General features: G+C 45.7%; 1 protein-coding gene across 9 annotated transcripts in view; it reads right to left on the reverse strand.

The window, feature by feature from the left end:
• itprid1 (ITPR interacting domain containing 1) overlaps positions 1 to 15,927 on the reverse strand; it is a 259,239-nt gene that overhangs the window by 129,691 nt on the left and 113,621 nt on the right. For all 9 annotated transcript variants that reach the window (XM_078540090.1, XM_078540089.1, XM_078540085.1 and 6 more), the window contains 2 exons: positions 15,616 to 15,673; positions 3,131 to 3,201 (listed from right to left, as the gene is read on the reverse strand). In XM_078540090.1, coding sequence (XP_078396216.1) covers positions 3,131 to 3,201; positions 15,616 to 15,673 — 129 coding nt within the window. The remainder of the gene's footprint in view (positions 1 to 3,130; positions 3,202 to 15,615; positions 15,674 to 15,927) is intronic.

Here is a 15,927-nt window from a genome sequence, read left to right on the forward strand (position 1 = left end):
ATGATGCAGGGAAAATAAGTCCACAGTAAGTGTCTGCAGCTTCAGGAGCTTCAGCTCAGAGTCATTAAGCTGGAGGCCGAGCTGCAGACACTGTACTGCATCAGGGAAGGGGAAAGTTACTTGGACAATCTGTACCAGGAGGAAGTCACACCCCTTAGGATAGGGTCTTCTAGTTTGGTCAGTGGTCAGCAACAGGAGAGTGTGACTGTGAGTGAGACAGGTATGGGGACCCAGAAAGTACAAATGGAAGAGCTTCAGCCTTTGAAATTGTCCAACAGGTTTGCGGTCCTCGCAGCTTTTATGGATGAAAGCGATGGCTGAAGATGGATAAGCAAACTGCCCATGGCATCATGGTACAGAGAGCCATTCAAGTGGAGGGAGTTAATAGGAATGTAGTGGTAGTTGGAGACAGTATAGTTGGGGAATAGATACAGTTCTCTGCAGCAGCTCAAATGCTGTGTCACCTCCTGGGAACCAGAATTTGGGACATCTGCTCTGGGCTGGAGAGGAACTTGCAGTGGGAGGGGGAGGATCCAGCGGTCATGGACCATGTGGTTCAACATGGGTAGAACTAGGAAAGAGATTCTGCTGAAGGAGTATGAGCAGCCAGGGGCTAAATTAAAAAGCAGAACCTCAAAGGTAATAGACTCTGGATTACTACCTAAGCCACGAGCGAATTGACAGAAGATAAATCAGGTTAGAGAGTTAAATACATGGCTCAAAGATTGGTGTGGGAGAAATGGGCTTTTATTCAAGGGGCACTGGGCCTATAGCCATTGGAGTTTCAAAGAATGAGAGGTGATCTTACTGAAACATACAAGATTCTGAGAAAGCTTGACAGGTTTGATGCTGAAAGGATGTTTCCACTTGTGGAGGAATCTAGAACTAGGGGGCACAGTTTCAAAATATGATGTCCCCCATTTAAGGCAAATGAAGAGATGTTGTTTCTCTCAGAGGGTCAGACAGATTTTGATCTACAAGGGAGTATGGGGAACAGACAGGAAAGTGGAGTTGATGCTACGATCAGATCAGTTATGATCTTGGTGAATGGCTTTGCAGGTGTGAGGGTCCTATGGCCTATTCCTGCAATTATTTCTTCTGTTCTTATGTTCTGAATATGAACTATCAGTACAAGTAGATACTGCCAGACAACAAGAACATCTAAAGCTCCATGGGTCAGCCAATCTATAGATATTTTAATGGCACTTCGAACAAGTTGCAGAAATATTTATGAAGAGAAAACTGTTCAAGTGAAATGAGCAGCTTTATTAAATTGAAATTAACTATTAGTCCCTCTTTCATGCTTTTGTTATCTCCAGGCTTGACTATTCCAACGCACTGCTGGCTGATCTCCCACATTCTATGCTCTGTAAACTTGAGGTCGTCCAAAACTCTGCTTACCCATGCTTTACCTCACAGCAAGTCTTGTTTCACCCCTGTGCTCACTGACCTACATTGGCTCGTCAAGCAAAGCACTTGATTTTAAAATTCTCATCCTTGTTTGGAAATCTCTTCATGGCCTTGCTCCTCCCTATCTCTGTCATTTCCTTCAGCCACACCCTCTGAGATATCTGTGCTTCTCTGATTCTGGTCTCTTGTGCCTACCTGATTTTAATCATTCCATCATTGGTGACTATGCTTTCAGTTGCCTAGGTCCTAAGTTATGGAATTCCCTCTCTACACCTCTCCCACCTCACTCTCCTCCTTTAGGACACTCCCTAAAACCTACCTCTTAATTTGGACAAAACTTTTGGTCATCTGACTGAATATTTCCTTATGCATTTCAGTGGCATATTTTGTTTTATAATGCTCTTTTGAGGCACCTTAGGATGTTTTACCATGTTAAAAGTGCTATATAAATATAAGTTGTTGTTGTTGTCTGTCAGTTTCAATCACCATGGCATGCCAATGGGGAGTCAAGTTCCGCTGTAGACCTCAGTTTAATTGGGCTTAAAAGGTGGGGACCAGGGCATGAAATTGTAATTCAGTCTCCATTTTAAAGTCATATATTATGGTGTTATTTTGATATAATACTTGATTTGATATTATTTATCAATAAATAGCAAAACTGGGTGAAACTTGGGGCAGAGAAGTACAGTTGATTGGAGATGAGAAGTTTCTGTGCAGCTCATAGTTAGGCACTACAAGTGGCAGGATGATGTAATTACAGTGTGACAAGTTTACATAAGCAGCTTCCAAAATAAATATAGACATAAGTGATTATAATGACAAAAAATGTTTACACAAACCACAATAACTACGGTAAGTGAGGTTTTGCAGTTGCTGATGTAGGATTTTAAATATATATAGATTTTTAAAGTTTATTTTTAACAAATGTCTTTAGCTGCTTTTTCTATACCTATTGATTTCTTAAGCAGCAAATCTAAACTCTTTACTGACCACAGTTTAGATTTCAATGTTATGCAACATGCCCACTGGGAGGGTTGAGACATGGGAAGGAAAGAGTTAAGTTGAAAATTAGCAGAAAGGACAGTTGGAGCATACAATAAGGTGTGCATAATTTTATTAGGAGAGACAAAAGGCCCCAATCACTTCAGCAATTAATCAGTTTAGCAGAAGACACAGGCCCTGAATTAGCAGCTTGAAAATCCAACTACTATAGGGCCAAAACTGAAAGTGGTGAGACTGCTGAGAACAGCATAAACAGATAATTGGGTGGTGCTCCAGACGAGGCACAAACTTATAGTCATTTACTGAGTTAAGGGAAATAAGCAGGGAATTTAAATATAACAAATGGGAGTGTTTGATTCGAACTATGGTACTGTCTGAAGTGTTAGTGCCTTGGCTTGGCTGCATGAGCTGACCTGACCTTATGATACCTGCTTTGAACACTTCTTTGGGGCTTTTGGTATGTTGTTCATGAGATATATCATTGGTTATTGCAATATAGGTCCCAACACTTAAATGGGATACCTTCTGGAAGCTTAGCAGTTTATTAGAATGGGAGCGGTTTAACCAAGTATACTTACTTAATTCTTTGTGGCATCATGTGAAGTAATTGGGACCAAAGAGCAAAACTAAGATCGAGAACAAATACTGGCTGCCTACAACACCCAGAGATAACTTGTTGCTGCTGTAGGTCAAGGCTTTGCACTGAATGATTATCTACCTGTTGTGGGATGAACGGCTCCTCCAGAAATCCACTACTGTCTGACTGACAACTATTTTCTCGCTTCATGTCTATTAGAAAAAGACAGATGTTTAGCATGGCATGACAACTACCCAACATTACTTTTGGAAGGACTTGTATTTTATTTCACCTCTCATCTTTTCAGGATGTCCCAAAGTGCTTTTCAGACAATGCATTTTTTAAAAATCGTATTCAGTTGTACGTGGGCAAACATGGCAGCCAATTTCTATAGTGAGGTGTTACAAACAGTCATGAGATAAATGGCAGTTAATCTGTTTTTGGTGTTGTTGTTTGAGGGATAAATGTTGGCCAGTGCAGCAGGAGAACTTTGCTGCTCTTTAATAATGCCTTTGAGACCTTTTACTTTCATTTGAGAAGGTAGACGTGAATTCAATTTAGCATTTCATCTTAAAGATGGCATCTCTAACAATACAAAGCAGTACTCCCTCAGTACTGCATGACAATGTGAACATAGGTTATGTGCTCCAGTCCTGGAATGAACTCATAACCTTGTGATTTTAGAGGTGTTCTACCATTGAGCCAAAGTTGACACTAGATAATGTGATGCTCATCAGTTTGAATTTTTAAAAGTTAAATATTTGCACCTCTTCCCTAATCAAGCAGGTATTTTATTAAAACATTCACCAGGCAGTTAAGCAGTGGCTCCCTCCTCAAAATTTGGAGGCTGACGTCCAAGTTCCTGATATGTCCTGCTGGTTTATGAGATTAGGAGCATATCCTAATCTCATAATAATTCTACCAGGCATGACTTTGTAGGATTTCCCCTTTAATGGTTTGTCAAAGCACCTGATGAAGCAATTTAGCTTTCTACAGTTGGTCAAGAACCAAATTTTTACCTTGCTGTCTATCTGCATCAAGTACAATTAAATATTTGAACGACACAATTATAAAGCATGGCAGAAGTTATCAATTATGGAGACAAAACTCAAGCATGAATTCAACATCCTCCACAACAACAAGAAAAGATATTAATCGATGAATACGTTAGGTGTCTTGCCTCTTCACGGCAGGTTAATCAGACTGCTGATATTCACTGCCTTAAAAGAAAAGGCTGGTGTGTGCGATGTATTGGTCTGTGTTCCCTGTATTTAGTACTTTGACTCGTCCAGAAATTCTCCCACTTATTATGGTGGTGTTGAAGAGGTTGACACAGTAAATTAGTTGTCACAGGCAGAATTTATAGCCTGGATTTCACCTTTGGCAGGCGGGCATGATTGGCGGGCCCAGGATCACATGCTCTCCTACACCTCTCATTGCACAGGGCTGATCCATTGGCTTGTTGGAGATGGTAGAGTGAGGGCTTTTTCTCCTTTTTATTCTTTCATGGGCTGTGAGCATCGCTGATAAGGCTAGCATTTGTTATCTATCCCTAACTACCCTTGAGAAGGTGGTGGTAAGCTGCCTTCTTGAACCACAGCAGTTCATTTTGTGTAGGTAATCCCACAATGCCATTTGGAGGGAGTTCTATGTTTATGATCCCATGACATTGAAGGAAAAGTGATATAGTTCCAGGTCAGGATGGTGTGTGACTTTGGGAGGAATATGCAGCTGGTGGTGTTGCATCTGCTGCTCTTGTCCTTCTAGGTGGTAGAGTTTGTGGGTTTGGAAACTGCAGTCAAAGGAATCTAGGCAAGTTGTCAGGCCATGAGGTTAAAGATTGTGGTTGAATAAAATTCTGGTGCTGTTGATTGTCTGGAGCCCCTCCAGTTTTGAGGTGCTAGATCTGATCTGAATCTGTCCCATTTAGCATGATGGTAGTGCCACACAACACCAAGCATTGTCACATACATATAGTCGTTTGGTAGCAGAGAACTTGAGTATTGCTGAAAAAAGACATTTTGCCTTGCATTCATCAGGGCAATCACAAGAATACCAATGTCAGGGGAAGCAACAACTTTATACTGTGTGAGAACAGAGTGCTGATTGGTTGGCAAGCGGACTCTGATTGGTAGAAGCATTGCCATGGAGAATGCACCAGTTCATGGTGACTGACAGTTAACTGCCAAACATTGTTTGAAATTTAAACCAGCCAGCTTGCCTCTGATTGGTCAAGGCATTGCCCTGAGGAATGAACCAGCAAATGGCTATCACTTATTTTGATTCGCTGAAACAGGCACAATGTGTGTACATGTTCTGTCTGTCTGCAAAGAACAGGGCCCTCTAAGGACATGGGCCATGCCTGCGGTGATGTGAGGTCAGTGGCAAACACCCTCATGAGGATCCTGCACCACATCATCCCTCTCTCAACACAAATGTGAGTGCTCTCTCTCCTGCGTTTGACTCTGCTGCCATGCACTCATTATCTCTACTTTGGATCACCGACACCCTCAGCCAGCTAGTCCCTCGGCTCCATCCAGATCCTCGCCTCCATTGCCACCAGCAAGAGGACACCTCCTCCATTGATGAGCTGGAAAACAGCTGCCTGGAAGACCCGTCACAGCGCTTATCCCCACCAGCGCAGAGGCACACACTGTGGTGGAACCTAGATCTAGAGCAGGCTTGGGTTCACAATCTGGTGGTCACTGCACGGACACGTATCCGCAGCAGGAGGAGGCAGTTCAGCCGAGCTCCCCAGCACTCAGAGGACTGCTGGTGAACAGGCATCTCTGAGGTCCGAGTCAGATGATAAACCTCTGAACTTGGCCTTCCAACTCATCATGGAGAGTCGGCAGAAGGTGTGGGAACATCACGCAGAGCTGTTGGAAGCCCTCAACAGAGCAGCTCGCGAGTCAGAGGAGTGTATCCACTTGCTCTCTGATGAAGTGGTGCCCACATGTGCACATGTGGAGGTCTCCATGGGGAGGATGGCGGATCCCATTTGGACCCAGGTCCAGCAGAATGTGGAGATGTATGCAGACTTGCACTCCGTCGCAAGTGCCATGGGTGAGTTCCTGCAGTGGCAATGTGAAAGGGAAATGGGGCACCTCAACATCCCTGCACGTGCTCCTTCCCCTCAAGGAGTCAGGCCGGGGACCCCAGGCACCCAAAGGGAGGAGGAGCGGCAACTGGACACCTTTGGGTCATCCGCTCAGTAATCTCAGAGGCTGTTCTCTCCCTCTGAGTCCTCTTTGCCTGTGAGTCCCTCAATCTCGTCCTCTGTCACCGCAGAAGGAGCTGCTGGCCAACGAGTGATTCTGGTGGGAGAAGTGTGTGTTTGGCAGGGCTTTGCGGAGCAACATGCGAGCACTCTCCCACACATGAGGATCCTTCACGTATCATACTAACCTCAATGTCCTGAGCATTTTCAATACTGCCTGCTGGGGTTCGCTGGGGATCCGTCTAAGCTGACCTGCATCTCCGCCCACCCACTGATCACACTCCCATCTAACACCTGATCTCGCCCACTAAGATTCTCGTTTCACTTTCGATTTAGACAGCAGGGTGGTGATTAGGTTTTTCATTCGCTCCCCCCTTCTTTCCCATCCCCCAGTAAACCCATTTCCTTTCTGCCATCACTGTTGACCCCTTGGCATTACCTCCCAGCTCCCCTCTGTGACCTACCAGTGGCAACCCTTTTCCTTCGGAGATGTCCAGGTGAACATGCACGTTCCCTTCCTTCCCGAAAATCCCAACCCCATCCACATTAACCTCCCTGACCTCCTCCTTCCCACCCCCAGGGTCGGTGTCTGCCTCTGAGTCCCCAACAACCACCCTCGCCATCTTTTCTACCACTACCGACAAACCCTCACCCCTCCTACCCTACCACCTCACTCTGCCCTTGGTCATTCTCACCATTCCCTCATTCCATTCCCACTCTCAGATCGCTCCCCAGGATGCAGTCATGGACTCATCAGAGCCCTCCCTTGCACGTTCACCTGGACATTCCCCTCTCTGGCCTCCTTCCCCGCTTCTGACCCCTTCCCCCCTTGGGACCCATTCCCTCCCCTGCCTCCGGACTCCCCCCTTCACTTAGTCCTTCCCCCTTCCTGACTCCTTTCAACACCGTTGCTTCTTCCACCACCCATAATCTTCCCCATCCTGACTCTTTCCTCCAGCCTTACTACTTTATCCAGCCTTACTCCCTCCCCTCTCCACACTCCTTCCTCCCCTCTCCAGACTCCTTTCCTTGAACTCCTTCCCTTACACCTTAAACCTACTTCTCTAGTTGCCGTCTACTTCCCGTTACCCACTTCACTCCCTCCCTCCTCCCAACCGACACCTTTGTTCCTCCCGACACCTTTGATCCCCCCTCCCCAACCACACCCCCGATACCTTCATCCCCCCCAACCTCATGCACCCGACACCTTCGTTTCCACCCCCCACAATCTCAATCCCCCTGACACCTTCATTCCTACCCCCAACCTCACCACCTCAACACCTCTTCTCTCTGTCATTCCTAGATCTTCCATCTCCCACCCCTTAGTACATCTTCCTCTCCCAAACACAGTTGGATCTTCCTCTCCACGCCCTCAACCATCGTCTATTGTGATCAGACCCTTTCCAACTTCAGCAGGCTGCTTTGCAGCAGAGCCACGTCCATGAGAATCCACCCAACATGCCATGGAGGTTCCTCCGGTGTGCCATTGCTGTCAGGCTCCAGCATCTTCTGCTCCTTGGATGTCCGTGATGTGAGCAAGGCCCTGGCGGTAAGTCCCGATTTCTGTGCGTCACACTTGTCAGGACGTATTTTCTCGCCGACGTGAGCGGGTGATCCAGCGGGGGCAGGGGGTATGATTCCCGTGGGCTGGTCTTATAATAATATGCAGATATATTACAATGAGGTTCCCAATGTCCGATGGTGGAGAACGCTACCCACTATTGACGGGCTGAGCGGATGATCACAAACTGTTTTCACGATGTCGTTAAACCGATTTTTGGCCTTCCCCCCATATTGTCTGTTCACGCCGCCGAACACGCCGGACGCCAGCGGGCACGGGAAATTCCGCCCGAGCATATGAGAAAGAAAGGAACAGATGGTTACAATGGTAGATTTAGATGAGCAAGATGCGAGGAGGCTCGAGTGGAGCATAAACACCAGCATGGACTCATCAGACCAAATGGCCTATTTCTGTGCCTTATATCCTACGTAATCCTATATGCAATCCAATGTAAATAGCCTTTTAATGCAGAACAGTACAATAGGATTTGATGCATTAAAAGGCCTACACTGTCAAAGATTTTTTTATTTGCACATAACAGAAATGGAATATTTAGCTGAGTACATCTAAAATGATGCTGCACAACTTGATCACATCTAAGGTAGAGATTGTACAGCATTTATACTCCTCTGCTGCAGTTCTGTTGGACAGAATGAACAAGCAAGCATTAGACAGCTGCTGATACTGGGAGATTTCAAAATCTGAACACCTCAACATCTGCTGAAACATGCAGCGGAAAAGTCAGATACAATTTCTAAATGTCAAATGTAATTGTGGAATGAAATTTTAATCTTATCCATGGATTACAAGCATTTGGTGTTAGTCTCACATATGCTGCAATTATCTCTGTTTTGGGTTAATTCATTATGAATCTAGGTATTGTGTAACTTATTTTCTTAATTGAGCCTTCCTTTATGTCAGAATCTTGCTATTTATTTTTTCAAAATATGCATTAGAAAAACATTAGCCTTTTATATGACTTATTCACAAAGATCCACTGGTTAAGATGATGAACCTGGCAAAACTACATGGGCACATGACCACACATGTGTACTGCCAGCGTACTGAGGACTACCAACATTTAATGTTTGTGTTTCAAGTCTGCTGGGTTTACAGCTGGAATTTCCAATTACCTGGATGAGTGCAGCTCCAACACTCAAGAAACTTGACACCATCCAGTACAAAGTAGCCTACTTGATTGGCACCCCATCCACAACCTTAAATATTCATTCCCACCATCACCGATGCACAGTGGCAGCAGCGGAGTATACCATCTACAAGATACGCTGCGGCAACTTAATAAGGTAATAAGTGCTCCTTTGACAGCACTTTCCAAACCCACAACCTCTACCACCTAGGGCAGCAGATGCATGGGAATACTACAGCCTGCAAGCTCCCCTCCAAACCACACAGCATCCTGACTTGTAACTATATTGCTGTTCCTTCACAGTCACTGGGTCAAAATCCTGATCTCCCTTCCTTAACAGCACTGTGAGTATACTACACTACATGAATGGCTGCAGTTCAAGGTGGCAGCTCATCACCACCTTCTCAAGGGCAATTAGGGATAGACAGTAAATGCCCATATCAGTGAAAGTATATGAAAAATAAAACCGCTGGGATCACAAGACATTAGATGGAAAAGCAAACAGCAATTCAGCATTTATTAGGCAAGCTACTATTTTCTAGCAAAATAAGGTGGCAGCGGTTTGAAAGAAGGCCATATGTGGATGAGAGGATAGAGCCCCGATACAGTGGTCAGTCATGCTGGAGTGGCTGAGTTTGGCTTGGCTGTATCAACTGCAACTCGGGGTTGCCAAATTTATTGGTCATCTCCCTAATGCTGCCTTTCCTGGATCGGTTCTGTGGTCAGCACCGGATCTGCATGCACATGGCCTAGGAGATGAGAGTTGCTGCCAGCAGGGGTTTTTTAGGCCAGAATACCTCTGTAAAGGAGTAGGTTGGGCCAGCAAAAGCAAGCAGTCTCCTTGGCCTGGAGCTTTTTGGTAGTGGAGGGATAGCAGGATATTAAGGATGGCCGAGTGTCTGCCGATGGACTGTGACTACACAGAGTCAGAGAGCTTCCTAAAACTCCATATTTACCTCATGTCCATTCTCCTCAATGTACCAGCAATGCTTGATACAGAAGATGGTCTGGAGAACACAGTCACATCACCAATTTTGATGTAGTTATCAGATGTACCAGTGCTGGGGAGGGAGCATGAAGACCTAAGACTCTTTTTTCTATCTTTAACTTTTTTTAATTCTCTTTGGCTCTGATGTTGGTGCTGCATTGTAGCAACAAGGGTTGTTATATTGCTATGTAATTCTTTCTTCCTTTCTTGTTGATTATGCATAAGCAACTGTGTGGGCAGGAAATTTACATAAGCCCAATAAAGTGCATCGAATTGAATTTAACCTATTTCTGCCCTTATGTAATTTATAAGCATGGTTCCTGGTCCTCCACAATATATTCAGTTGAAATAATTTATCAATAGGAACACAATCCAGTCCCTTCATTATTTTATCGACCTCAATCAAATTGCCTGAATCTATAACAAAAACAGAATTACCTGGAAAAACTCAGCAGGTCTGGCAGCATCGGTGGAGAAGAAATCAGTTGACGTTTCGAGTCCTCACGACCCTTCGGCAGAACTGAGTATAGTTAGGAGAGAGGTGAAATATAAGCTGGTCTAAGGTGGGGGGCGGGGGGAGAGAGAAGTTGAGGGTGGGGTGGTTGTGGGGATAAGCAAGCAGTGATAGGAGAAGATAATCAAAAGATGTCACAGACAAAAGGATCAAAGAGGTGTTGAAGCTGGTGATATTATCTAAGAAAAGTGCTAATTAAGAATGGATGGCAGGACACTCAAGGTACAGCTCTAGTGGGGATGGGGTGGAAAGACTAACAAAGTTTTAGTTTTAGATTTAAAAATAATGGAAATAGGTGGGAAAAGAAGAATCTATACAAATTATTGGAAAAAAAAGGGGGAGGGGGAAGAAACGGGGTGGGGATCGGGGGAGGGGGAGTTTAAGATCTAAAGTTGTTGAATTCAATATTCAGCCCGGAAGGCTGTAAAGTGCCTAGTCGGAAGATGAGGTGCTGTTCCTCCAGTTTGCATTGGGCTTCACTGGAACAATGCAGCAAGCCAAGGACAGACATGTGGGCAAGAGAACAGGGTGGAGTGTTAAAATGGCAAGCGACAGGGAGGTTTGGGTCTTTCTTGCGGACAGACCGCAGGTGTTCTGCAAAGCGGTCGCCCAGTTTGCGTTTGGTCTCTCCAATGTAGAGGAGACCGCATTGGGAGCAACGAATGCAGTAGACTAAGTTAGGGGAAATGCAAGTGAAATGCTGCTTCACTTGAAAGGAGTGTTTGGGCCCTTGGACGGTGAGGAGAGAGGAAGTGAAGGGGCAGGTGTTGCATCTTCTGCATGGGCATGGGGAGGTGCCATAGGTGGGGGTTGAGGAGTAGGGGGTGATGGAGGAGTGGACCAGGGTGTCCCGGAGGGAACGATCCCTACGGAATGCCGCCGGGGGGGTGAAGGGAAGATGTGTTTGGTGGTGGCATCATGCTGGAGTTGGCAGAAATGGCGGAGGATGATCCTTTGAATGCGGAGGCTGGTGGGGTGATAAGTGAGGACAAGGGGGACCCTATCATGTTTCAGGGAGGGAGAAGAAGGTGTGAGGGCGGATGTGCGGGAGATGGGCCGGACACAGTTGAGGGCCCTGTCAACCACCGTGGGTGGAAAACCTCGGTTAAGGAAGAAGGAAGACATGTCAGAGGAACTGTTTTTGAAAGTGGCATCATCAGAACAGATGCGACAGAGGTGAAGGAACTGAGAGAATAGGATGGAGTCCTTACAGGAAGTGGAGTGTGAGGAGCTGTAGTCGAGGTAGCTGTGGGAGTTGGTAGGCTTGTAATGGATATTGGTGGACAGTCTATCACCAGAAATTGAGACTGAGAGGTCAAGGAAGGGAAGGGAAGTGTCAGAGATGGACCATGTGAAAATGATGGAGGAGTGGAAATTGGAAGCAAAATTACTAAATTTTTCCCAGTCCAGACGAGAGCATGAAGCAGCACCGAAGTAATCATCGATGTACCGGAGAAAGAGTTGTGGGAGGAGGCCGGAGTAGGACTGGAACAAGGAATGTTCCACATACCCCATAAAGAGACAGGCATAGCTGGGGCCCATGCGGGTACCCATAGCCACACCTTTTATTTGGAGGAAGTGAGAGGAGTTAAAGGAGAAATTGTTCAGTGTGAGAACAAGTTCAGCCAGACGGAGGAGAGTAGTGGTGGATGGGGATTGTTCGGGCCTCTGTTCAAGGAAGAAGCTAAGGGCCCTCAGACCATCCTGGTGGGGGATGGAGATGTAGAGGGATTGGACATCCATGGTGAAGAGGAAGCGGTTGGGGCCAGGGAACTGGAAATTGTTGATGTGACGTAAGGTGTCAGAGGAATCACGGATGTAGGTGGGAAGGGACTGGACAAGGGGAGAGAGAAGGGAGTCAAGATAACGAGAAATGAGTTCCATGGGGCAGGAACAGGCTGACACGATCGGTCTGCCAGGACAGTCCTGTTTGTGGATTTTGGGTAGGAGGTAGAAGCGGGCCGTCCGAGGTTGGGCGACTATCAGGTTGGAAGCTGTGGGAGGAAGATCTCCAGAGGAGATGAGGTCAGTGACAGTCCTGGAAACAATGGCTTGATGTTCTGTGGTAGGGTCATGGTCCAGGGAGAGGTAGGAGGAAGTGTCTGCGAGTTGACGCTCAGCCTCCGCGAGGTAGAGATCAGTGCACCAGACAACAACAGTACCACCCTTGTCAGCGGGTTTGATGACAATGTTGGGGTTGGACCTGAGAGAACGGAGTGCAGTAAGTTCAGAGAGAGACAGATTAGAATGGGTGAGAGGAGCAGAGAAATTGAGACGGCTAATGTCACGCCGACAGTTCTCAATGAAAAGATCAAGAGAAGGTAAGAATCCAGAGGGACGGGTCCAGGTGGAGGGAGAATATTGCAGGTGGGTAAAAGGATCCGTTGAACGGGGAGAGGACTCCTGCCCAAAGAAGTGAGCACGGAGACGAAGACGGCGGAAGAAGAGTTCAGCATCATGCCGAGCCCGAAATTCATTGAGATGAGGGCGTAAGGGTATGAAGCTAAGTCCTTTGCTGAGCACTGAACGTTCAGCATCGGAGAGGGGAAGGTCAGGGGGTATAGTGAATACGCGGCTGGGGCTGGGATTGGAAGATGGGGTGGGGACAAGCAGGGGTGGAGGGTCCCAGATGGGTGTTGGTGTCGATGAGTTGTTGGAGCTTGTGTTCCTTAGCACTTGAGAGAAAGAGAAAAAGTTTCTTGTTGAGGCGACGGATGAGGCGAAGAATAAAATGAAACTGGGGGCACGCGCAGCTTTGAAAAAGGGTGCGGCGGTGCTGCTGGAGGGAGAGGTCGAGTGTGTTCATATGGCGGCGCATGGCACTGAGTGTGGATCTCAGAATGCGACGGGAACAGCAGTCCGAGAAACGTTTTATGTCCCGGAGATACCTGTAATCCTGGGTGGGTTCGAAACAAGAGGGATGGAATATCAGTTGAAATCCACGTGGGGTAAGTCGGAGACAGAGACAGTCACTGAGAAAGGAGATATGGCTGTGAAAGCGGGTTTTAGTAAACACCTTGTCAAACACCAGGAGAGAAATGGAAAGCAATGAAGGTGAGCAGGGCAGAAGAGACAGGCAGAAATCCTGTCGGAGAACAGAACAGTACTTCTTCAGGGAGGGCATTTCTTGAAGAGAGGTGGCAGTCAATTAAACACAGAGATAAAAACAAAAAGCTAAAAGCTACTGCGGATGCTGGAAATCCAAAACAAAAACAGAATTACCTGAAAAAACTCAGCAGGTCTGGCAGCATCGGTGGAGAAGAAATCAGTTGACGTTTCGAGTCCTCACGACCCTTCGGCAGAACTGAGTATAGTTAGGAGAGACGTGAAATATAAGCTGGTCTAAGGTGGGGGGCGGGGGGAGAGAGAAGTTGAGGGTGGGGTGGTTGTGGGGATAAGCAACCCTGGTCCACTCCTCCATCACCCCCTACTCCTCAACCCCCACTTATGGCACCTCCCCATGCCCACGCAGAAGATACAACACCTGCCCCTTCACTTCCTCTCTCCTCACCGTCCAAGGGCCCAAACACTCCTTTCAAGTGAAGCAGCATTTCACTTGCATTTCCCCTAACTTAGTCTACTGCATTCGTTGCTCCCAATACGGTCTCCTCTACACTGGAGAGACCAAACGCAAACTGGGCGACCGCTTTGCAGAACACCTGCGGTCTGTCCGCAAGAAAGACCCAAACCTCCCTGTCGCTTGCCATTTTAACACTCCACCTTGCTCTCTTGCCCACATGTCTGTCCTTGGCTTGCTGCATTGTTCCAGTGAAGCCCAACGCAAACTGGAGGAACAGCACCTCATCTTCCGACTAGGCACTTTACAGCCTTCCGGGCTGAATATTGAATTCAACAACTTTAGATCTTAAACTCCCCCTCCCCCCATCCCCACCCCGTTTCTTCCCCCTCCCCCTTTTTTTTCAATAATTTATATAGATTCTTCTTTTCCCACCTATTTCCATTATTTTTAAATCTAAAACTAAAACTTTGTTAGTCTTTCCACCCCATCCCCACTAGAGCTGTACCTTGAGTGTCCTGCCATCCATTCTTAATTAGCACTTTTCTTAGATAATATCACCAGCTTCAACACCTCTTTGATCCTTTTGTCTGTGACATCTTTTGATTATCTTCTCCTATCACTGCTTGCTTATCCCCACAACCATCCCACCCTCAACTTCTCTCTCCCCCCGCCCCCCACCTTAGACCAGCTTATATTTCACCTCTCTCCTAACTATACTCAGTTCTGCCGAAGGGTCGTGAGGACTCGAAACGTCAACTGATTTCTTCTCCACCGATGCTGCCAGACCTGCTGAGTTTTTCCAGGTAATTCTGTTTTTGTTTTGGATTTCCAGCATCCGCAGTAGCTTTTAGCCTGAATCTATGCTTCTTTATATAGACTTTGCTGTTTAAACCTATCTGGATCACCAGCGTGCTTTAAACTTTGAATCAATATTATTAGCTTGTTAACTTGAGTTTTGTTTTACCTTTAATGTTTAAAGATGATATGCCCTTGCATTTTACATCTGCTCACTGCATCATAAGCAAACATACAGTAGGCATGCAAATAAATGCTGCATTTTCCGGGAGGTAGTACGTCACCCACTAACTTTGCAATGAAAATGAGAAACACAACAGAGAAGAGATATAAGCAGGTGTCAGGGACAGGGATAAATACACATTAAAGCAGGGCACAGAAATCACATATTCCCCTGACATAATAATGAATATAATACAATTATAAATAAAAGCAAAATATTGTGGATGCTGGAAATCTGAAATAAAAATAGAAAATGCTGGAAAAACTAAGCAGGTCTGACAATATCTGTGGAGAGAGAAACAGAGTTAACATTTCGACTCTGTATGACCCTTCTTCAGAGCCAATACAAGACAATACAAATGTAGTTGACATTGGATTTCATGGACACTGCAGCTAGAATTAAACAGGTCCAACAGGTTTGAATAAGCAGATAATGAAAGGGTAGCTGTAAGGATAAGGAAGATTAAACACTGTAGGAACTAATGACATGTTCTCAAACTTGAAAAGACTATATGAGAGGAATCTGAAAATAGGAATGTGATAAAAATGTGTGATTAAGTGTTCAGAAAATTTAAAAAGTTGATTTTTCATTCATATTGGTGAGACTTTTTTTTCCAATGTTCAATGTTGTAGATCTTGTGACTAAAGCATACACTTACCTAAAAATATTTTGTTGGTAGCCATTCTTGGACAACTATCTTCATCAAAGCTCTGGACCTGAGACATAAAAGAAACCTTGTATTCAATTTATGCCTAGTTTTCTTAAGTTATTGATTGCTACATTTTTTAGGGTGTTTACACATTTTCGAAGACAATTGATAAATAATTCAACATGATAAAAAAAACACTGAAATAATCAAATAAATTTGATTTATCTCTCTCCGAAGGTTTACTCCCCCACTGATTTCCTGGTTCACTAGGATAGGAAGGGCAGGAGAGTGAGAGGGATCACAAGTCCTCCTTCCACTCCT

Source organism: Cetorhinus maximus, chromosome 4, assembly GCF_964194155.1.
Source record: "Cetorhinus maximus chromosome 4, sCetMax3.hap1.1, whole genome shotgun sequence".
Lineage (NCBI taxonomy): Eukaryota > Metazoa > Chordata > Chondrichthyes > Lamniformes > Cetorhinidae > Cetorhinus > Cetorhinus maximus.